Genomic DNA, 24,526 nt, shown 5'->3' on the forward strand with positions numbered 1-24,526 from the left:
TAGGTTTGTTTAACTGTTATGCTGGGCTGGAATTCATGGCTGAAGAAAGTACGTAGTTCCCCAGTTCCTTTAAAAACCGGAGGGTTTTAAAGATACTCCTATGTTGTTTCTGATTTATCTACCCACGTGTGCCATCAAACTGTTGTATCAATGCAATATCTCTCTCGTAGTCGTGTATATAGTGCTCTTATATCAGCGGCTGTGATTGCCTCCGGCACTCGGCCTGCCGCTTGTGCCTCTGGCCTAATCACAGCCATGCTGATATAAGAGCACGATATACACTCCTACTCGAGCGATATTGCATTAATATAAATTATTATCAAGTTAACGTGTTATGTTTTTATTTCCTTGCATGTGCATGCCTTCTTATTTCTAGTCATTTGTTTTATTGTATAGCTATAATTAAATTTAAAACACTGCTTAAAAAAATGAAGGGAACACCTGATCATCACAGCATAACACCAAGTCAGTTAACCTTCAGGAAAATCAATCAACCCGGTAAGGAAGCATAAGTGATTGTGAACTATTTTCACTTGTTTTGGTGCAAATAAAAGTGACAACAGATACTCTGGAGAGGCAACAGCAAGGGTGGTCTGGGAGGACCATTCTCAGAGGGTCGTACAGACCCCCACGTGATATGAAGTATTGGGATGAAATTCTCAAATGTATTGTCAGAGCTTATCTTGTCAAATCTTATCTTGTCAGATCTACTGTCAGCCCTCCTGGTGCATGATAATGCCCGACCTCATGTGGCCAGAGTCTGTAGGCAGTTTCTGAATGATGAAGGCTTTGATGACATTGACTGGCCTTCAAGTTCCCCAGACGTAAATTCAATTGAGAACCTCTGGGATCTCATGTATCCAAAGCCGTCAAGTAGCACCAAAGCCTGTCCAGGAGCTCACTTATGCTCTGATCCAGGTCTGAGAGGAGATCCCTCATGACACCATGTGCCATCTCATCAGGAGTATGTCCAGACATTGTTTGGAGTTCATTTAGGCATGTGGGGCCATGCACATTAATGACATTATGAGTTACTGTGAAGAAATTCAAACGTTGAAAACGTTCAAAAGTTGAATCGGCCAGTATTTCCATTTTTACAGTCATTTTACTGTAATTCCTGCCCTGAATGAGTTTATGTTTTTGTCTTTATTGACCATTGTCACATTATTTTGTTCTCACTTCATTATGCAAAGTATATAAGTGAAGAGTTTTAACCTGGATATTTCGTTAATTGAGATCTAATACAGTGTGATTTAGGTGTTCCCTTAATTTTTTTGACCAGTGTACATTTTCATTCTGGTTGCTTATTAGACTTTTATATACATTTTCATTCTGGTTGCTTATTAGACTTTTATATACATTTTCATTCTGGTTGCTTATTAGACTTTTATATAAGATTATTTCACAATAAGAAAATGTCACACGATTTGTCAGTGCTTCACTTCTGAATTTAAGATTTTCAGTTGGCTCGATTAAAATCCTGTAAATTTAGGGAATAGTTTTGCCAATTGAAAATTTAGATGCAACAAGTCACTAGACAATTGAGTTGAGGTCTGATTTTTTACAGCATCAATTTTTAGTTTTTAGGAATACCCTCCTTCGTGCAACTATTACATCTCATTACTTGTACAACCACAATAGCAGCATGACTGGCAACTGAACTGACTCATTCTCTATTGAAATGAAATTGTGCATAAATTCTGTTCAGACATTGTTCTTTGTTTAGCTTTGTATCAGTGGTGCTAAATTAATGAACTAAGAGATGTGATTCCTTCACATTTTTGGACACTGTTATTGCTGTTTTAAATATTGTCGCCGTCCTTCTGAAACCTCAGATGTCCATGGTCACTGTTTTCAGAAAATGGACAAAAAAACACTGTACTTTTAAAAATGTTTAAACACTTTGTTGTCAAAGTTGACAAGCGCTTTTCAATACTTGTTATAGGTTAGATATTTGCAAAACCAAGTGACAAACATAAATTGTGACTAATAATGATTTATGGCAAAAAGAAAATCACAAATTATGGAGATACAAGGTTTCAGGATGACAGCAGCAATATGCTGTCCTTTTATTAATCCAGTTCAAAAAGTGAACTAAGAAAGATTTATAGTTCAGCAAAGGGAACAGACAATAGGGCTTTTTTCTCTTTTAAATGAAATTGGCACTTCAATCCATTCCCTGTCCTACACTCACACATTCACTGTTTCAACTGTAAAGTGGCAGGAATGTTAACAAGCGTAGATTTTTGAACTTGCACAAAGGCTGACATTTAACATGATGCTTTAACATTTAGCTCATCCCACAGAACGTGTTCCACATTCTAATACAAAATGCCCTTACTGATTTCTACCTGGTTCATGTACAGTATTTTAGCAGAGCTCTCCCTACATGGGCATGTGGCTTACCTTGTGAATGAAGCACACTGTGGACTTTCAAAGGAAATCTTTCACAAACTTTTTGCATGTACCCAATGTTCACATGGAAAAGTTATAACGAGTGTACCATAAGTCACTTTGTATAATAAGGTTGGCTAGGTTGACTTGTTCATTTACGTACATTTAAGAATATGACTACTTTAATGCAGCTAATTTATACATCCATTCATGCATGCTGTGCTCATGCAGTCTATTTTATCGCTGTTCTGTGCCTCATTTCTCATTTAAACCTAAACACACTCACATACACAAACGGTTAGCCACTAAAAACTCCGGAGACAGAAGAGGGAGGGGAAAATTGGGGATGGAGCCCAGAATCTGTAAAAAATCTGAAAGAGTCTCACCAAGAGGACCGTCTGTACACGAACCCCTTTAGAGCTCTTTGACTTGACAATCATGCTGTAAAGGATCTTAAAATCTTGAAGTAAATGAATAAGAACATGGACAGGAGGATGAGAAGAAAAGAATAAAGTCTAAAGCTCATGTAACAAGTGGACTGTTTTGTTACTTGCATTAAGAAGGTTCTTCTCTGTGTCATTGAGTATTTTTAAGATAGCTAGATTCATAATTATAAAGATTTATTTTGTTGCAACATAAGCATTAAGTTGCTTCTATCATTTACAGAAATGCTGTCCTGCAATTTCTTAAATGAAATTCCTTGTTGCCTTTTGGGACATTTGGTTGACTGAGCAAGTCTGCTGTTTGGATTATTGGAGCCCATGTTACTGCTGTAGGATCCACGCACATGCACACGCACAATGTGGTTCTCCAGCAGAGACTGGAAGTCCACCACATGAAGAGTGTAATCCATCTCGACTCAAGCGCACACACACACACCTGGATGTGATCCTAAGTTCCACTCTGGCTGGTAGTGACATTGTGTTTCTGAGGAATACGGTTATTATGGGGCTTGAGAGTTAGTGAGTTTGAGGTTGTGTTGTGTTGCATTGAGGTTGTGTTGCATTGGGTCGGTGCTGCGTTGAGCTCGTGTTGCGTTTAGCCGCTGCTCGGGATGGGCGATATTGCCCTAAAACTCTATCACGATATTTTCTGGTATTTGTTGCGGTAACGATACAAGTGACGATATAACTATAACACCATCCACTTCTGTTTTTTGCTACAAATTATAGTAGCTGCATGTAGTCTAGAGCCTCAGAAATACCCCAAATCAAACAAGCTCCTAAAATATACCTACAGTATTTATGTAAATCTAAAATATAATGGTGACATTCGACTTCAAAAGGTTGTAGTAAATAAAGAATTAAATTAACTAAAACTCCATAGACACATCATGTCATACCTAAACTGTAGCCTATTGTTGGGTGGAAACGATCGCATCACACTGTCAATCACTCTCTCGTGAACTGTGTGAACCTTCTCTTCTCACAGAAACATATACTGTATCTGTCTATGACTCGCGCTACAGAAAGAGAACAGAAAAATGCGGATGAAAGACATTTTATTAAATAATCTACGCTGTCATACGCTCATAAACGTATTTTCAACAACGTAATACAAACTCGCATTTGTTCTGGATGTAAACAGGCAGCAGTGCGGTGCGCGCTGTGTCGCTGAAAGCACATGTGAGCGCGAGCTGCGCATGGGGTGCTCCGTTCATGCATCCTGTATATAACAGGCAAGAAATCATATTAAACAATTTGTGCTATACATCTAACGAATGTTTAAATAAACACTTTTAGCCAAACTAAATGTTGTGGTTTTTTAATGTATTATGACTATCAACAAATACTTAACAAACAAATTAAATAAAACGAAAGTGAAACTAAACTCGGATGCATCTACAGTGCCATCCTTCACGAGAGTTATAGAGCTCCTCTTTTAGTGCACTCTGAAAACTCTTTCTCAGCTTCAACATCAACATGTTAAATGGGAAACTCTGACAGACATAGCCAATTGAATTAGTCTTCATACATTTGAGCGCATGCTTTTTGTTACTGTACTGTATGTTGTGGCCAGTTGTTTGCTATTCATTCAAAATTATTTTTAAAATCTAAATAAATGCTTATTGCATGTCTTTCTCTTTGGGCAACGGTTTTACTGTTTTTTTTCTGTCATTCTTTCTTGTGGGAAGTTTGTCTGAAATGAGATGTGTTTTAATAAAGCATTGTTTACATAGTAAGATATGTTAACATTTTCCACAGTTGTCTTTATTATTGTTTCTGAGGAGCTGAGGGGAGGTGTGTCTTTCGGCATCCCAGGACCTCACAGGGTTTTATTAGAACGTATGGTTAATGATTACTAAACCTTGGCTGACCTTTTTAAAAAAACCTCTGTCGTGGTCTCCCGTGTCTAAAGTCAGTCCTGACTCTGCCTGCAACAAAAAAAAGTGGGAGTAGCGAGCGTTGAGACCGAACCCACCTTTTCACACACTCGCACACACACAAACACACTCAGACACATCGGTGCTATCTCCTGAAGGCTTATCTGTGGAATCTGGGTTTTTGGAAAGGTGTCTTCCAACTCCTGTGTTCTTTAACTCCACGGTTACAATAACATTATGCGTTTCTCAGAACGGAACTGTTGAGGAAAATAAAAACATGGATTCTGACTCAGACTCTCCGTTTAACTACTCGTGGCCATCCTTTCCAAAGATGAGAATCAGGAGACGGACACCAAAAGCAGGTAATGAGAGAATATGGGAGAGAAAACCAACTTTAACCATTGACGCATGAAACAAAAAGAAAAGCAGATTACATGTTTCAGGTCGAATGTTTTTGTCTCATTGACTGGATTGGTTTTGGTTCAGATGCTGGCTTGTACAGTATTAAACAGTGTTATAGAATAATAGCTTGTAAGAGTTTGTTGTGTTGGCCTGTAGATCATTAGAAGCTTCATTCAGCAATGAGTTACAGCTTTGAAAGCTGAAAATAATTAAAAATGTGAGTTTCCAGCAGTTTGTTCCACAGTTGTTTTTTATATGGTAATAGAGAATTACAATGATCATTTCAAAAATGCTGTTCTAAACATTTTTCATATTAATTATGTGCATTGATTCATAACCATGATTAGATGTTTGTAATGTTTCTTCATTTGTAAATCACCTCTTGAATGAATACATTTATTGTAAACGTTATGTGATACCATGCTACCATGACCACAGGTCTCTTCTCATAGAAACTAGGTGAACTTTCAAATGGCTCATAATCTTATGTCAGTTTTAAGCAGAACTGCATCATCCACACTTTATTTGTGGTGCTGGCATTAAAAATGCAGTAGCAAATCTGCTTTTGTGGTGCTTGGATTTCAGTACCTGAGCTGTGTTTGTGTTTAATGCAGATGTGATTTCCAAAGTGATCCGAGGGAGTTAAGCCTGTGTGTGTGTGGAGAGGAATGAGTGAGTTGACGTCAGGTTTCAATTTTTCCGTTGTTGTTGGAAGGCTTTCACACGCATCCTTTATGACAGCGTATGGGGTGCCCCTCCGAGTTATCGGAATCTCGGCTTCATTTAAATGTACGCTCATCCTTTGCCAAGACACATGCAACTCATTATGTGCCAACGTTTACAGACCTTTCCCTTGAAATTGAATCTTGCCTTGTTTGCGTTTATTTTGACGTAGTGTGAAGTGTAAGAAAGATCTTGTTGTTTAAATGGAGTGGTGTTTTCTTCTTGCAAATAAAAGTTAGTAAGAATATGACAAAAGTTGTATTTCCAATGCACCACGTTGGCAGCATTGGCAACACTTCTAAGTGTGTGTGTGTCCGGAGCCAACATTTTACTGCTGTCTCAGAGTATAGGAGACTTAATAGATTTCTCTGATTGAAGTGACAGCTTTGTGACAGTGGTTTCTCTTAAAATGTCTTGAAACAAATAAAAATGTTCAAATGAGGCAATTATTGACAGTAAAAGTATAGCGCTACATAATATTACTATTGTTAAAAATGTTTTATATTGAATTGTGAAGGTTTACAGGGTTTGGTATCTTGGTAAACAAAGCACACTGTGTGACATTAAGATCTAAAACTTCAAAGGAGACACTTGTGAGGTCACTGGGGAAAAACTTGCTCTCAATTTAATTTTCATTGCTGTCTAGGAATGCATATTGAATGTAGGCCTGTTTTGAATGCGTTTGGCCCTGCAACACTTTGCATGTATATGTAGGAAATTCCCATTTAACAGACAGGATTTCCTTAACAATGTTGAGCCAGAGAACATCAGGCTTCATACTGTATAGAGGGACTGTGTCTCTGTGTGTATTTTGGAATCAGAGACCAGTGTTGTAGTCGAGACAGCTCATTCGAGTTCGAGTCAAGACCGAGTCCAGAGTAGGTCGAGTTCGAGTCAAGACCGAGTCCAGAGAGGGTCGAGTCCGAGTCAAGTCCGAGTCCTAGGACAAGAGATCTGAGACGAGACCTATAGAAATCTTCAAGAATATGTTAAATGTTTGGTGGAAACAATAAAACTGGCACCGAGCTCATAGAGTGCTCAGTGCATTAAATATACCATGGCATGTACACTGTGTTTTATTTACTTAGACTGATATTAGTTTAAAAATATTATTAGCTGAGGGTAAAAAAGGCCACATAGTAAGTGTTGTAAAGGTAATTTTATTACAATTATGACTTCCCCCTGACCAAAGATATGTCCAAAAGACGTCTTTTCTGCATCTTTCGATGTTGAAAAAGACGTCCCTTTATTGGCCCATTATTACGTTTTCTGAACGTCTGATATTGACGTACAGGGGACCTTGGTACAATGTAAAAACTGGTTAAAATCTGGAGTTTATCAGACTACTTTCAGTTTTCACATGGAAATAAATGAAATGAGACTCTGTGAAATGAGTTTTGTACCCACAATAATAACCATTATTGTGATCAGTGTTTGCTTTAGTTGGGCTCTTGATCCTTGACTTTTGTTAAATTAATTCATTCAGGTCATGTAGTAGTGTTATAAAAACACTTGTGCACTGTGAAAGACAGACATGCTTTTACAAAAGTTGGGGTTGTTCTCATGGAAATTGTCAGGCTGTAATAAAATGTATTAGTTTTAAACATTATTGATCAATTGATGACTGGTCTGAGTGCTCTGGCTAGTCAATGCACAAGTATTGAGAGAAAATAAACAAACATATTTCACTGACATCAACCCTCATCATACAACCCTCAACAATGATGACAATCGTCAAAATAATTCAGATAAACAGATCACCCAGCATGCATTGCAGCATGAAGCTTTCTTTTGTTGATTGTCACCATTGTTGAGTTTCATATGCAGATTCTTGATGTCGTTGTGTGTTAAAGTGGTTTAACAGATTGTGAATATGTTAATTCCTAAAAAATCACAGTATATCAAACTACAGATCCTCAGAGCTGACACATTAATAAAACAAACCCAATTATTAACAGTGATCTAAACAATTTCAAAATGCATGCATTACCATTCAGAAGTAGTCATCTCTTTGCCACAACTAATTTATTTTAACACACAGTTATGGCTGAAGGAAACCTAATTTAACATTAAAATAGAAGAGCCAAGAGCTCAACTAAAGCTAAAAAAGATCACAATAATGGTGATTTTTGCAGGTACAAAAGTGATACTGATTCAATGCAATGAACATTGACAAATCATCAATTTTTAACCTTGATTCAATGGTTGCTTGCTATCTTACTGCACTCAAATCATTCAGCTCAGTTTATTTCAAAGAGTCTCACTTAATTTATTTCCATGTGTAAACTCAAAATTTCAACCAGTTTTTACTTTGTACAGACTGGACATCAATATTAGACAATCAGGAGACGCCATGAAAAGCTATAGAAACAACTTTCATTTTTGGCCCATAAAGGGATGTCTTTTCCATGTGTTTAATATTTTTGCTGGGACTCGTGTGGACTCGGGCATAAGTCCAATTCCGAACATGTTCGAGTACGAGTCGAGACCGAGTCAAAATGCACACAAGTCCATGACAAGACCAAGACCATTAAAATAGGGTCTCGAGACCGAGTTCAAGACCGAGTCCGAGTCTCGAGACTTCAACACTGTCAGAGACACTGTTTAATGTAGATTCAATGTAACACAGTTCTTACATCCACAATGTATCACTGATGCTGATGTCATCCCTTCTAACTATATCCAGTACATTAACTAAACACATTAATCACACTTATTTACAGGGGTTCAGTAAACAATATCAAGTCAATTACATATTTCACAATGGCCCAGTTTCTATTATCAGACTAAAATGCAAGTTTGAGTTATTTTAACTTAAATCAGCTTGCACTGACATATCTTTAAATAAACATTGTTTTGTCTCAAGTATGTTTATAAAAGCTGCTTAATTGTCCTAATTTAACTAAGGCCGGTCAACGCAGCAAATAAGGTTCCACTTTACTTGATGCATTAGCTAACAAAGAGCAAAATACTGTTGACAAATAAAACCTTACTGTATTGGTTTATTCAAATTTATGTTTAAAATGTTGGTTTATGTCAGAAATACAGCATTAAAATTCTGTCATTGTTTACAGACCTCTATTCTGGTGTTTTTACCATGACACAAATGACGGTTCAAAGTGGCAAGGTACTTTCAAGCTGTCAACACAAAAAAGCACTTTAAAGTATCATAAAAGTCAATGGGGTTGTGTGCTATATTCTACATCTTTAGAAGCCAGTAGCTTCGTTGTACAAATTTCCCCAGGTCATGCTTAGTCGATGTTTGCCTCCATACTGCATGTTTATGAAATGTGAATACATCATTAAAGCTTTATGTACTGTATTTTGCATCTTCCAAAACAAGTGTTTTGCTGAAAATGTGTCATATGCAGCGTTTACAGTATCATACATCCTTTTTGGAACCTGACAACATTTGGTCAAAACAAGCTGTTGTTATACATCAAGAGCTACACTGTAAAAACGACTAGTAGGATTTCCTAAAAAGTTTTTGCAGTTTTTTAAAATAAAATTTACTACAAATAACACAAAAAATAAAGTTTACTTTAAAAAAACTGTGCAAAACTTTAAAAATTAAAGGGATAGTTCATCCAAAAATGAAAATTTTCTCATCATTTACTCACCCCCAGGTTGTTCCAAACATGTATACATTTCTTTGTTCTGCTGGACTCTAGGGAAGATATTTGTAAGAATGTCAGTAACCAAACAGATCACAGCCCCCATTTACTGCCATAGTAGAGAAAATAAATACTGCGGTACACTGAAAAAAATAACTTGTAGAATTTACTTAACAAAATCCTGTGCACAAACATTTTTAAGTAAAATTTGCTGCTATAATTCAAGTACAACTTACTAACCAGTATAAATTAAATTCTACTTATTAAATACATTTAGTTTTTGTTAAAATGTCAAGTAAATGTTACTTAAAGTAAACAAAAAAAATTACGCTGAACAAAAACATGTCTAACTCAAACTTCACGGATCACTTACTTTCATATTGAAATGTACTATTTTTTACAACATAAATGGTCAAGTAAGAAGAGACTTGTGGTCTCTGTACTGGCATTAGCTCAATAAATGAAATAACACACTTCATGACTAATATCGTGCCTCCCTCAGCCCAGGCACAATCGCCGCTCTTCTGAACAACGGTAACAACTTAAAAAACCCAAACTTAAAAATAATACCAAACTCTCCTAAATCTCAAAGATAAATCAACACAAAACACGAACAAGTCTTTCTTTTTACTGAAAAACACTTACAATGACAGATAATCTGGAAATTTGATCTCCTATTGCAGTCAAATACAAAGCATGCTGGGAACTAAAGATCAACTGCCAGTTATATCATCAAAAATGATTTATGTAGTCTAAACACATAATAAATAGGTATACTTAATTTGACCAATTTAAATGGATTTAACGTAATAAAATTGAGTTGGATTTACTTAATAATTTCTTCAATTAAAATTACTCAAACAAAATAATTAAAATCTTCACAACCAATATTAGTCGATTTTATTCCCAAAATATTTTAACTCCATTTTTTTGTTAAAAACAGGAACATAATTATATTAAGTATATTTTAATTATTTCTTTTCATGAAATCTACTAAGGCACATAATCATTTTTTTTTCATTGTAGTCAATGGGGGATGAGATCTGTTTGCATACTGACTGTGTTTATTCAAAATAAATTCATACAGGTTTGGAACAACCTGATGGTGAGTAAATGATGACAGAATGCTCATTTTTGGGTGAATTATCCCTTTAAGTACATCCTACTAGTTGTTTTTAAAGTGTACATACAGTACTAATGATTCCTCAATTTCTAGTTTGTGTACCTCAAAAATAACCTAGCATAAAGCATGCAGTTTTGGAACAATTTTAGGTCCTTAAGTCCATTATGACAGAATGTTAATTTCTGGGTTAAGCATTCTCGTAACTTTGCGAAAGGAAGGCAAAAGCATTTAAAAACTAAATTTAATGGCCGTAAAGAGACCATGCTGTAGTGGTGTTTTCTTTTTAACTGCTTTCCTCTGCCTTCTTGGCATTCAAAGATGGCCCAAACACACGCATACAGGCGATCAGTCTTTCCAGAGAACAGAAAAACAAAGCAGGCAACCACATATAGGGTGACAGCTGTTCTTTACATCGTACTAAAATTCAGAGGTTCTATTTTTATTTTAGTTGTTCGTTAATGACACGCTGTGATTCAAACAAAACTATGTTGTAAAAAATCTTCATTTTAGTAGTTTAGTGCTTATTGACACTCACACACACACAATGACTTGATAGTGTGTGTTTTTTTTTTTTTACAGAGATGTGTTCCTCTCCTGGCTCCTGCACTCCGTTTCAACTTCATTCCTCAGACGCTGCCTCCGTCAGACTCGCAGCAATGCTTAGAAGCTCCACTAAGGTCAGACACAACGTCGCTCATGCAGATCATCTCTGTATTTCAGATCTACAGTCACCCTTTTTCATCAAAATCCCTACTCCTCCCTTTCATCTCTTTTCATTTAGTGTATTTATTGTGTGATTGATTTTCTCAGGGATTGTCTGTTTGGTCTGGGCTCTTGCACATTATATCCTAAACCTCAAGCCACAACGCTTGCTGAACGTTTGTCAAAACAAAGCTCTTAAGTTTGACATTATTGAAGATGTGCTACTATGATGCTGCCAACAGAATTTCGTAAATTTAGACGTAGTAACCTAAAAACGATTTGTGTCATCAATATATATTACATCAATAAGCGGACAACGCATGTTTGGTTATCTTTTAATGTAGGATGATGACTTCAATCTGAAGTACTCTGTTCCTGGAGTCACAGAGGACAGCTCTGGGACAGATAGTGGGATGTGGCAAATGTCAGGGGTCCTGCCACCAGGGGCAACAGATACGCCTCCACTTATTAAAGATGAAGAAGGGCGAAAGGGAAGGTCTCCTGCCTCTCGTGCCTTCTCCCCAACGTCTCCAGCTGGATTGATGCTGGATAGACTCATGCGGACCACCCGACCCGCTGAACTGTCCTGTAACACTTCAAACTCGCCTACAGAGTCATGTGACCTGAGGTAAGCCTGCCAATGTTGATGTGCATGTAATGCTGTTTTGGTCAATTTACTTGACATTTACTTCTGCATGATTATGATGCAAATGTCCCTCACAGTTTATCTTTATGTACTCACCCTTATGATCCAAACCCATATGCTGTTATTATTTCTGTGAAGATAAAATGAGATCTCGATGTTTGGATGTTCTACCATTTTGTTGGAGATGTAAAAAACAGAACATTCTGTAAACATTCTGCTTGTAAAACTGGACACGCAAACGATAAACAATGGGTAAAATGACGAGTTACCTGGGACCTATTTGCTGCATGCAGATGCCCCATAACGCGAGACACTTTACTGTTCTCTTCTTCCCGGTTGTAATGCATAAACAGAAAGGAATTTTGGGTTAGTTTAAAAACGCCTCCAAAGTTTGCCCAAAGTTTTGCTGTGAGATATGTGGGGTATGTGGAGGGGGCTGTGTCCCACCAAAAAGAATTGATTATTTCCAGTGCTTAAGTGATGGCCGTCTTACTCGCAGTGGTTGTTGAGAATTTTTAGAAGTCCAATCCTCTTTCTAAGCCCGAGTTTGGTGGCCTTGGAAATGGACAGTGAAGAGGATGACGATGACGACATGTTAATGAAGAAGCCTCTTCCCCAGCCAGCCCTCGAGCTCAAAAACAACGGAGACGAACGTATGAAATACAACCCCACCCCTGATCTTACCTGCACTCGTTCTCACTCCGCCTCCTCTGCATCTAACCCCGCCCCTGCAAAGGTACCACACCCACATTGAAATAAAACAGAACCTGCAGTTGTACACAGAGTTTACAACCTTACTTTATAAACTTTACTACAGTAAAACGGGCTATACATAGATACAGATGACTGTACTCAAGAACGTTTTTATTGCCATCATAACCACCATAATTCATTTCTGAGCATTTTGACGTAAAATTGTTCATTTTTTCTCTTCTCAGGACGTTGAGCAAGGTATCCGTCTTCGTTCATATTCCTACACCTCTCCCAAAATCAGCCTGCTGCCTCCACGATTCAGTAGGGATGCCCAGCCTCCACCCACCGACCTCAACCAGGGTCAGATCCTCTAACCTTATACATCAATGAATGTATTTTACCAGATAGTCGAATACCATAAAGAAACTGTCACATGATTTTTCTGGAAGTATCTTCTTTGTCTTCTCGTTACTGTTTAGATCAGTGGTTCTTAAACTGTTTCGTTGTAAGGCCCCCTTTGTGTAGGGTGTATTGTATCGTTTTGTGGTCCCCCAAAGAAAGATCTTGAACATAATGTAGAACTTTAAATAAACCAAAAACCTATTTAATTATACAATGCTGGAACATCAATTCTTTTGGTTGGTGGTCTTATTTTGCTGGCGTTTGATTGCACAAAATGTGTCATAAATTTCTGTATTTGATAAAATGCCACAAAACTGTCCCCCACCGGATCCATCTTGGGGCCCCCTAGTTTGGGAACCACTGGTGTAGATGACTAAGCAGAGAGGTCATTACATTTCTTGCATTTACTTTTAAGTATTTTAAGGGATGATATAATAAATTGATTTGCAAACCAATTAACTACTTTGTCATTGAACGTATTATATCATTTCTGCCATGGTGTTCCTCTAGCTTGCCTTCTCTTCGGATCTGTTGTTTCACCATAGTTATTAATTCTGTCTACATGGCACGTTTTTTGACCATCAGATGATTGACATCTATAGATATGTTGTTTCCTAGTAAGAACTAGTTTCTGTGGCAGTTACAGGAAAGAACGATTCTTTTCTCTGTGGTGCTCAACTCAGTGAAATAGTCGTCTTTGGTCATCATAAGAAGCATGTTTTATAGTCACTAACAAAACTGTAGTCAAAAGACACACAATAGCTTCTAACAGATATATGAAGAGTGGATGGCTGTCTCTCAAAACCTTTTTACATTCTCTTCCTGGAACAAATTTGTGGATTTAATAGGCATGTTTGGTTATGAGACACAGTCAAAGTGTGCTGCTGTTTCTATATTGAAAGTTTATGAATAAAAGATCAATATACTTTTTGGGTATTATTGCTTCTTACGGTATTACTGATTGTTATTCCATTCATCGTCTCAAATGCAGCACACACTCCCCTTTTCTGCTTGTAAAACTATGTACTGTATAGTAGCGCTGGGCTGTAGTGAGTGTCATATCCGCTGTGTCCTGTAGATGGCGCCCTCTCCAGCAGCAGTGGCAGCAGGTCTCTCCTACAGGCACTGTCTCTGTCTAAATCTCTCTCTCTTCTCAACCCTGTTAGTAAGTACAGCCACGACAGCTCGCCCGCTCGCTCTGCTGCTCGCCCGCTCGCTCTGCTGCTCGCCCTCCATTTCACGGTGCGCTATTAACATGGCATCGCTGCCTCTGTGTGTATATGTGAGAGTATGTGTACAGTTGACAAAATGACAAGTGTGTGTGTTTGTATAACGTTGTAACATTGTCATGTTGATGTGTGTGAATGTATGTACCGTATGTGTGTGCTATGGTTCCTCATCTCCATGGCTTTGCTTTGCTCGCTGGTTGTGGAAGCCTGAAGTTTTCAACATCATTCATAAGATGTTGTTTGGAAAGTAAAGGTGATGTGATCAGTATGTAGATGAATCATTTATAGATTCAATGAGGCAACTGTACATGTTCTTAAATCCTAGATGTCAGACATGTTTGTTGAAAAAGCCACCGATAAATGGACTCCACAGGAAGGAATGTAAATGATAAAACCGCAAAGACATTTTAGTGTATATTCTTCCTATCAACATCATTTTTCTCTTGTCCACAGAACATCGCGCCAGCAGCACATCAGAGCAAGCTCAAGAGAAAAGGTAATGCAGACCTCTAAAAAAACCTGTCATGATTCCTCCATCAGGCATTAACCAGAGAATAAAACAAATGTTTAGCAGAATTCTCCGCTGTCTGTGATAGCAGGGTTGCCATGCGACAGATTGCTTCCTGTTGACTCCGAAGGTCATTGCATCTTTTCGAAATGTTAACCTTTTTTAAGGAATGGCTTTAATGGGAGAATTTAGATTGAAAAAAGATCAATAATGTAAATGGACACAAACAGATATGTATGTTGATAAATGTATGTTGCTAGTGAACCAGATACGCAATCTGTGAGGAAAGCATTTTTTATCATCATGTTTGCAGTATCTGTAAACTGATGTCAAGGTGTGCCCCTTTCTTACAGAATTTTTTTTATAGCAAAGCACAATAGCGCCATCCAGGGACAGTTTGTGTTAGGAGACATTCAAATGAAAGTACCGAATGACTAGTACTTATCTGGTAAATCATTGCATTATCAGTGCACAGATCATTGGCAGGGGCGGATGGGATGCAATTCTGTTGGGGGGGGTTGCGGGGAGTGTTAGATGGCATCTGTCCTCCACCAAATCTGTCGACGGGGGAGGGGGCGGGGGGGTGGCTGTTGTATGTAACGTGTGCATTGCGTTACATGCATACGTGTCCGAATCGCTAATGCATTCGCGTTGCATACATTCGCATTTATAAGCTCCGCCAGTAATACGTCTGCCGGTCGGACCCTGGTCGCGGTATAATGTCCTAATGGTCAGTCCGCCCCTGATCATGGCTTCAACTTCAGATAAAACTGATGACATGTAAAGCCTGAATGCAGTCACACTGGATAAAAGCATAAATGTGAATGTAATAAATGTGTGTGTGAGGACTCTAGTAACACTCAGAGTGTTGTATTGTACTTCTATAGGGAGTTAAGGTTTCGTAGACGTGCTCAGTCGGCTGATGATGAGACCAGCACAGAACTGGCTGACTCCCTCCAACACCTCACGCTCTCCGAATTCCTCAAAGAGTATGTCAATACAGCGTCCCCTACCTTAAAACATCAACCGCACACTTGGCATGACCCTTTTAATAACCTAACATAAATGTATTGCATCTGATGGCCTCTAACTGTAATATCCAGAATGCACACGCTGGCATGAAATCTGCTTTTTAACTTTTGTGACAAAATGTCTCCAAATGTTGCTGTCGCTTCACTGTGTCAACACTAAAATATGTCATAACCCACCTAAAGATTCTGTGTATGTGACCTAACTGTGCTCGTCTCACAACTTACCCCCCACCGTGCAAATGTTTGCAATCAGGTATGTATAAAATGCAAAGAATGTTCCCACTGTTCAGCTGATGTGCCCTAGTTAGGGAACTAGGTGCTGACTAATTATTAATTTTCCTCCAGCCAGGAAAAGAACGCAAGACTTACCCTGTAACAAATTACCTTAATGGAACCTTAAACATCTCACAAAGCACTAACTGTACTGGCATGTGTTTGTGATTATAACCTGTATCATGTGATCAACGGAGTGGGCTTGTGTGTTGCAGGATCGAGGAAGAGGAATGGGACAAATATATCATCCCTTCCAAAACCGAATCGGAAAAATACAAAGTCAGCCGCACGTTCAGCTTCATCAAGAGCCGGATGTACAGCACTCGCAACAAGAACAAGGTAAACACACATTGAGTTTAACACAGAGTACACTACATTTAAAAAATGAAAGGGTACTTGACTGAAAAGTTTTTAAAAATCTTTGTTTTTTAAAGTTTGAAATGATTTTCATACTGTAGGTGAAATATATATTTATGCCAACATATTAATTTATTTAATTAGAAAACTAAAATTGTAATTATTTTTATTTACATATTAATTTATTTAATTAGAAAACTAAAATTGTAATTATTTTAATTTACATATTAATTTATTTAATTAGAAAACTAAAATTGTAATTATTTTAATTTTTAATTCCCAAAGTTACATGTTTTATTCCAAAGTTTTGATGAGTTTACTATTATTCAAACATGTGGAAAAAATATTAATAATGAATTAGTAAGTGACACTTAACTTTAGAAAGGTAGTGTAATACTGATGTTATAGAAATCGCAGTTGAAAACCATTTTTAAATTTGAAGTTTTAACCTGTTTATCGATCACACACATCTCTATTAATAAATATCCAAACAGGAAGAATAAAGAGAGGGTTAAAATCCATTTATTCCTCCCTAAAACAACCAGGGGACTCCCCTTTTAATCATTAAACCCGCTTTTGGCTGTAACTGTTTTACCAGCAGCAAACTCTCCAGTGGCTTTTGTTAAGTGTGTCAGAATTAGAATAACTAAACGAGCATAAAACTAAGAAATTATAATAATGTTGAGTTTCTTGAGCAGTCATGGTAGTTGAAACCCTTGTGACGTGGACTGTCAGTGATCTCATGGCTTTCCCTTGGTTTTTTAAGGGGAAAGGGAAGGAGAGAGAAACCAAAGACAAGCTGGTAAATGGACACCAGTTCTCAGCAGGATCTGTCCTGGGGTCGACACTTTGTGAGATCTGCGGAAAGCCAGCTTCTGGTAAAGACGTCCTCCACTGCACATGTGAGTCAGTTTGAGTTAAGAATGTTTGTTAGTTAATTAATTAGTTAGTTAATTATTTTATTGTGGCGTTTGTGTCGTTTCCATATTGTTTTTTTGGATTTGTTTTGATAACTTTTTCTCTTTCCTCTAGACTGTGCAGTGAGTGTCCATAAGGGCTGTAAAGACTCGACTACGCCATGCCAGAAGGTGGACTGTGCTTTTGTTTGCACAAGCCTTACACATCACCTAACTTTAATAATTAAACTCATAGACACGTATACCTGTTTAGTCAGACCTAGTCATTATTTAATGGATAGTTCACCCAAAAATGAAAATTCTGTCATGAATTACTCACTCTCTAGTGGTTCCAAACCTGTATACATTTCTTTGTTTGGTTCAACACAGAGAAAGATATTTGGATGAATGCTTGTAACCAAACAGTTCTATGACCCCATCGACTACCATAGTAGGAAAAATGACAATGGTAATCAAAGTGCTCCAGGACTGTTTGCTGTCCTACATTCTTCAAAATATCTTCTTTTGTGTTCTACAGAACAAAAACATCATAAAGTAATTTTTCCATGGGGTCCAAGAACTGTTTGGTTACAAGCATTCGTCCAAATCTTTCTCTGTGCTCATTAGAACAAAGACATTTATACAGATTTGGAACAACTCAGAGGTGAGTAAATGATGACAGAATTTGCAGTTTTGGGTGAACTATCTCTTTAAGTGTATGATTCACATTATTACTGTATACATTGTTGTTCATCACTGTATATCAATAATAATAATTCCTTTTACAGAAACCACATGACAAATATTCAGTAATGGCAGTGAAGAGCAGGACAGCCTCTCTTCCTCAAAGTGAGTCGTACCTGATTTATTAAACATTTGTACATAAATACTGGGAAGAACCTCAATAAGCTAAACCAGGCTGTGAGCCCAACATTATCACTCATTATGACATTGCTGTCAATCATTATGACGTCACTGGCGGTTATTACGAAATCATCCTGTTATGCTGGAATCACATTATGACATCATTACTCATTATTACATACACACTGTCAATACTTAATCACACTATGACATAATCACTAACAATCACTATTATTTCATCCGATTATGACATCATCGTGGTCAAGCATTATGTCAGCACATATTCTAACATTATTGCTTATTGTGACTGTCAATCGTTATGATGTCATTACACCGGTGGCAGTAATGATGTCATAAGTGATAAGAGGCTCAAATGATTATAGTAGTATCAATATTAAATACAAAACAATCCACAATTAGTATTAAAAAAGAGTCCGTTGTGTGTAAATTTATATATTCAGTGTTCCAATGCTTTGGCAACTTAAATATTATTTTAGCCTATGAATAAAGCTATAGGAATCTTGAATCATACAGTGTCATTAATGTTGCCTCCTGTGTAGATTGCTCAGCACTTTATATTTGATCTCATCTTTATTTTCCTTCTCTGTCACATGTAGATTTCACAGTGCGTGAAAGTTCCTCCTCGTCCTCTCAGGTGTCCCCCTCTGCCTCTCTTCCTGTGATGACATCGCGAGACTCCACCCCTCTTCCCTGTCCCCTGTCCAGAAGTGTGCCTGCAGTCACTGAAAGGTAAAACACTCTTTTTGAGTATTTATACCAACAACTTGCTATATAAATTCTTCTTGACCATTAATAGACCCACATGCTGTCATCGTAAATGACATTTACTCAAAATGGTCTCAATATACTATAAACATACTATAGTTTTACTATAAGTAAAAGTTTGATAGTAAAAATATAGAATTGTATGTAGACTAAACAAGTATTAAAAAGGATAAGTAAACAAATAGACCCGAGAGAGCTTCCTGAGTTTTTCTTAAAATAAGTGAGATCTTGGTGTTTTAACAAACTTTTTTTTGACATTTTATCACAAGGCTTAGTGAGAGCCCAGATGCGGATAGTGACTCCTCCCCCTGGCGAAACCACATCCAACCGGAGGATCTCCTTCAAACGTTGGAGTCTTCAACATCTACAGATTCATCTCTCATTGAAGGTAAAATCTGCTCTGTCCTTTGTAGGCAAATAGAGCTAAACATTTGATAGTCCTACCCTACAGTACTTTATTATTTTATAACAAGGAACTCTGAAGTAACCCTGATGTGTTTCCCACCTCTCCATACAGACTCGGTTGACTCTCCGCTGCAGACAGAGCTAATGATGAACGCTGTGGATTTGGAGGCGGAGTCATGGAGCCTTTCGGTGGAGCCTCAGTTCTGTAGGATGCAAGAAAAACGCATCATCAAGAGACAGGATGTCATTTACGGTCAGAGGAAAACGGCTTTGCTATGAATAAAAATGTTGCACAAAAACATTTCTGCAAGCTGCCAGTTCATTCTTCAGTATTTGAAAGTGTTCTTGTTGTTTTTCAGAGTTCATGCAGACTGAACTCCATCACGTTCAGACCCTCATGATAATGGCGGAGGTCTTCAGGCAGGGAATGCGGGAAGAAGTCGGACTGGATGCGGACACTATTAATCGGATTTTCCCGTGTTTGGATGAGTTACTCCTGCTGCACCGTGACTTCCTGTCAGCGATGAGGGAACGGCGGCAGAGCTGTGTCCAGCCCAACAGCAACAAGAACTACCTCATTCACCGTGTGGGGGACATTTTTCTGCAACAGGTACTGTCTATGAGATATTGCAGTCTGAAGTATTTGTGATCAAAGCCCAAATAAAAATGATCAACTTTATTGGCATCAAATTAAAACTGAATATGTGCTTTGTATTTTGTAACCATGCCAGTTCTCCCAGGAGAATGCAGAAAAGATGAAACAGGTGTATGGCGAATTTTGCAGTCACCACACAGAAGCGGTCAGTTTCTTTAAAGAGCTTCAGCAACAGAACAAGAGATTCCAGCTGTTCATCAAAGTAAGAGTCTGATCACTCAATGACTCAGTTCAGTATTGATGTATCCTCAGCACTGGATTTCAGAGGTTAATCGATGTGATCTTTTTGCGTCTGTAGCAACAGAGTAGCAACTCATTAGTAAGGAGACGAGAGATCCCCGAATGCATTTTGTTAGTGACGCAGCGAATCACAAAGTACCCTGTCCTCCTGGAGAGAATACTGCAGTACACAGAGGGTATGTTCCTTTCACTACCCACACTAACCCAAATACACAAACCTATATCAAGATGCATAAATACTGTACGCATGAATCTCTCTCTCTTTCTCTCGGTCAGAGGAAGAAGAACATGCTGACCTGTCTCGTGTGCTAGTCCTGATCCGAGAGCTGATCTCAGCTGTGGATCAGAGTGTGAGTCAGTATGAGCAACACCAGAGACTGAGCGAAGTGTTGGGTCGTATGGAGAATAAATGCTCGGCCAAGCTGAAGAGCGGCCACACCTTCCGCAAGCAGGACATCACCAGCGGCAGGGCTCTGCTGCACCAGGGCCCTCTGCTCTGGAAGACGGCCACAGGAAGGTTAAAAGGTCAGCACGCTGAAGGATTCAGTTAAACGCGGCGTGAACATGCTCACACAGCATGACAGTTTTTGCTCTACTTACAAACTGTTCAAATCCACCATAGGTTGTCTACTGGAACTACATAATTGAACCTTTTTATGCATGTAATACGTCAGCCATAATGTTTTTCTTATTTGTGACCCTTGACAACAAAACCAGTCTTATGGGTCAATTTTTCGAAATTGAGATTTTTACATCATCTGAAATCTGAATAATTAAGCTTTCTATTGATGTATGAGTTGTTAGGATAGGACACTATCTGGCGGAGATACAACCGTTTAAAACTCTGGAATCTGAGGGTGCAAAAAATAAAATAATTGAGAAAATTGCCTTTGAAGTTGTTAATCAGAGGCGCTGTAGCAGGCCATCCATTCCCAAAAATAAAGTTTTTATATATTTACGGTTTGAAATTTACAAAATATCCTCATGCAACATTAGGATACTTAATATCCTAATGATTTTTGGCATAAAAGAAAAATCGATCATTTTGACCCATACAATGTTTTTTGGCTTTTACTAAAAATGTTCCCGTGCTACTTAAGACTGGTTTTGTGATCCAGGGGTACATTTGTTAGAAAACAAGATTTTTAAATGTCCACTTGAGTGACAGTGTAGTGGTTGATGCGCAGCTGTGCCATGAATAAGAATAAGAAATGGCTTTTTGAATAGCTCTCCACTGTAGTGACTTTAAAGCATGAAAGGGTTAAAGGGATAAAAGGAAATTTCTGTCATCATTTACTCACCCTAAAGTTGTTCCAGACCTGTATAAATGTATTTGTTCTATTGAACACAAAGAAAGATATTTGGAAGAATGTTAGCAATATTCGGTTCTTAAACATCATTCACTATCATAGTAGAGAAAAATGATTTTATTTTTATGTTCTGTTGAACACAAAAGAAGATATTTAGCAAATAAGAATTTAGGAAAGCAGACAGTTCTGGGTCGCCTTTGACTACCATTGTAATTTTTCCTACTATGGTTGTCAATGATATGCCAAGAAGTGAAAATTGCTAGCATTCTTCCAAATATCTTGCTTTGTTTTCAGCAGTACAAAGTAATTACATTTAGTCATTTAGCAGACGCTTTTATCCAAAGCGACTTACAGAGAGTTCAGGGAGCAATAAGCGATATGTCATACAGGAGCAATAATACAATAGGCGCTAATACAAAGTTATTTTATTTTTTATACAGGTTTGGAACAACCCAAGGGCGAGTAAATGATGACAGAATTGAACTATCCCTTTGAATAAACAATACTGTACATTTATACAGATTAATTCATAGTTTAATTCAGTTAATCATAGTTTTTATGTTTTTTATTTAAAACTGCAAAATAGTTGATTACAGACAATTTAAATATGTCAATGTGTCTTTAAATGTTGTATTATAACATTTATATAGGTTATCACATGAAAGGCCAGTAATTTATTAACGCAAAAATGACAGAATTACAGAAACGCTTTCAAGCAAAAGTTGCATTTGTAGTCTGATGACTGAAGGTCCCAGTTTCACAAAAAAATAAAATAAACAATTTGCTCTTTTTGGTGATGTGGTGCAGGAAAATCTGCATTGCGCAATGTTAATACCGCACAATACTGTGTATCACTTTAATCTGGACAAGCAGAGAGAAGATCTAAAGACACTATAGGCTCTCATTGAGATACTTCATTTACGGATTTAATGCCTTAATTCATTGCTTCCACTTGTCCACAGATGTGCTGGCACTTTTGCTGTCAGATTCATTGGTGTTCCTTCAGGAAAAAGATCAGAAGTACATCTTTGCTGCTGTGGTTGGTTTCAATAATTACTATACTATAATAATGACCATACTATTTCAACTTCGCAAATTTTATGTAAGTGTGTTTAAGTGTTATATCCTGAAACTGACCTTCCTACGATTGTGTCTCAGGACCAGAAGCCTCCAGTGATCTCCCTGCAGAAGCTGATCGTGCGAGAGGTGGCCAACGAAGAGAGAGGCATGTTTCTGATCAGTGCCTCTTCGGCTGGGCCTGAGATGTACGAGGTGCACGGTGCCTCTAAAGATGAACGCAACACCTGGATGAGACTCATCAGGGAAGCTGTGGAGAAGTATGTACCGTGTGCCTGCGTGTATTTGTAGTAGGATTTATAAAAGTACTGTAGGTCCTTGCTGGTTTCTAAACAAATGCCTGTTTAAACCACATGTAGTGATACTTATATAATAGCCATTTTGATTATTCTTAATTGATTTCACATTTAGTGCGTGGTTGAAGTAATTTGCCTTGTGTTTCTCTTTCGAAGTTGCCCTGAAGAGGAGGAAGAAACCACAAGCGAGTCCGAAGAGGAAAGAAGAGTTGCTGAAGCAAAAGTCCAAAAAATCCACAGGCTGCAAGGTGAAGTAGCCTGTAGTCTAATTGTATTTTTATTTTATTTTTTAAACATATACATCACATATATCAAATCTGATAAAAAAAATATGCACATCCAATATGAAGACCAGCAGATGTTGCTGATGACAATAAAGTCAGAATCTCTTCTACTGTATATTTCCACTCTGTCCTTCAACAAGGTTTTCAATTTACGCGAGCAAAAGACTCTTCTCTTTAAACATAACCTTCTTTTTCAGAGTCTCTGTGTGGCCACGATCAGTTGATCTGCGCCAATCTGGAGGAGAAACTGCACATCTACGCCGAGCTGTCGGTCATGGTTGGCCACCGTGAAGCAGGACCAGACCCCAGGCTGCTGGTACGACCCAGTACTGAAGATATTCCTCAGGCTGCAGTGCTGCTCAACGCTGCTCTTAAAGAGGGTGAGAATCAGCTGTGCAGGCTGTGAGCTAAAAAAAAGATTACATTTCTGTGTTTGCATTTCTTATTAAAAATGTAGATTAATCATGAATAGATGTTTGAATAATTGATGTTGTATAATGGTTTTTAAATGATGTTGCACACAGCTGCATGTGTAGTAATCTTTGCAGTTATTGATATCTTTCTATTTCTCTCTCTCTCTCTCTCTCTCTTTCTGTACATACTGTATTAGCGGAGAACTTGAAAGCAGCTCTCTCCTCCCACTGCGCTTCTCTTCCTAGTCTGTCTGATACAGAGGACCAGGTCCAACATGAACCCTGCACCTCCTCCTCATCTCTTGAGGTCCAGAGCCCTCTGACTGACACCTCACAGTGTGAGGAAGAGGAGCTCAGAGGAGAGGAAGGTGTGGAAGCACAAGGCCTTAATCTCAGTACAACCGCTCAATTACAGGTAATTAAGTCCTGAATCCTGATTTTACAAGATGAAAAACACTGAAACATCAATTATTTACGCAATACTTACGCTTTAACATGACAATCATTGCGGTAATTTAAAAGCAAGATTATGAATAAACATATAGTTTTATGGGTAAGAAATATTGATTGGTTTCGGTATCAGTGTTATTTTCTAATTGCAGCCTTAATACCAAAAGCCCATGTTCAGCGTGAGTAATACAGTCTCCTATCGCCACATGAATAATTCACAATCTTTTTCCACTATCGCATCTCATCCTTTATGTTAGTAAGTATTAATGAGCTTGAAATAAGAGGAGTCCATTTCACTGTCTCGGGGGTCCCGTTTCATTAAAAATAAAAGCAAAGTATTAGGCCTTCATTTTCTTGGATGACTTTTCCGCTGTCGCTGGCGTCTCATGGCGCGCTGTACAGTACGTCATGCTAATAAAGGGTTTATGTG

The 24,526-nt window shown here is 37.9% G+C and overlaps 1 protein-coding gene across 4 annotated transcripts in view; it reads left to right on the top strand.

Moving 5' to 3' along the window:
* The window catches only part of arhgef28a (Rho guanine nucleotide exchange factor (GEF) 28a), a 69,075-nt gene that overhangs the window by 32,076 nt on the left and 12,473 nt on the right, over positions 1-24,526 (top strand). The window contains exons 10-32 of one of the 4 annotated variants that reach the window (XM_057353021.1): positions 11,159-11,256; positions 11,626-11,909; positions 12,468-12,663; positions 12,866-12,980; positions 14,101-14,187; positions 14,705-14,747; positions 15,647-15,748; positions 16,279-16,402; positions 17,187-17,322; positions 17,453-17,508; positions 18,105-18,165; positions 18,798-18,930; positions 19,236-19,354; positions 19,484-19,624; positions 19,731-19,981; positions 20,103-20,228; positions 20,325-20,442; positions 20,543-20,791; positions 22,539-22,615; positions 22,735-22,913; positions 23,106-23,197; positions 23,431-23,613; positions 23,844-24,061. In XM_057353021.1, the coding sequence (XP_057209004.1) occupies positions 11,159-11,256; positions 11,626-11,909; positions 12,468-12,663; positions 12,866-12,980; positions 14,101-14,187; positions 14,705-14,747; positions 15,647-15,748; positions 16,279-16,402; positions 17,187-17,322; positions 17,453-17,508; positions 18,105-18,165; positions 18,798-18,930; positions 19,236-19,354; positions 19,484-19,624; positions 19,731-19,981; positions 20,103-20,228; positions 20,325-20,442; positions 20,543-20,791; positions 22,539-22,615; positions 22,735-22,913; positions 23,106-23,197; positions 23,431-23,613; positions 23,844-24,061 (3,188 nt within the window). The remainder of the gene's footprint in view (positions 1-11,158; positions 11,257-11,625; positions 11,910-12,467; positions 12,664-12,865; positions 12,981-14,100; positions 14,188-14,704; positions 14,748-15,646; positions 15,749-16,278; positions 16,403-17,186; positions 17,323-17,452; positions 17,509-18,104; positions 18,166-18,797; positions 18,931-19,235; positions 19,355-19,483; positions 19,625-19,730; positions 19,982-20,102; positions 20,229-20,324; positions 20,443-20,542; positions 20,792-22,538; positions 22,616-22,734; positions 22,914-23,105; positions 23,198-23,430; positions 23,614-23,843; positions 24,062-24,526) is intronic. The other 3 variants (XM_057353038.1, XM_057353029.1, XM_057353046.1) reach the window with 3 other exon arrangements.

The sequence above is a fragment of the Triplophysa rosa genome, linkage group LG2 (genome assembly GCF_024868665.1).
Source record: "Triplophysa rosa linkage group LG2, Trosa_1v2, whole genome shotgun sequence".
Classification (NCBI taxonomy): domain Eukaryota; kingdom Metazoa; phylum Chordata; class Actinopteri; order Cypriniformes; family Nemacheilidae; genus Triplophysa; species Triplophysa rosa.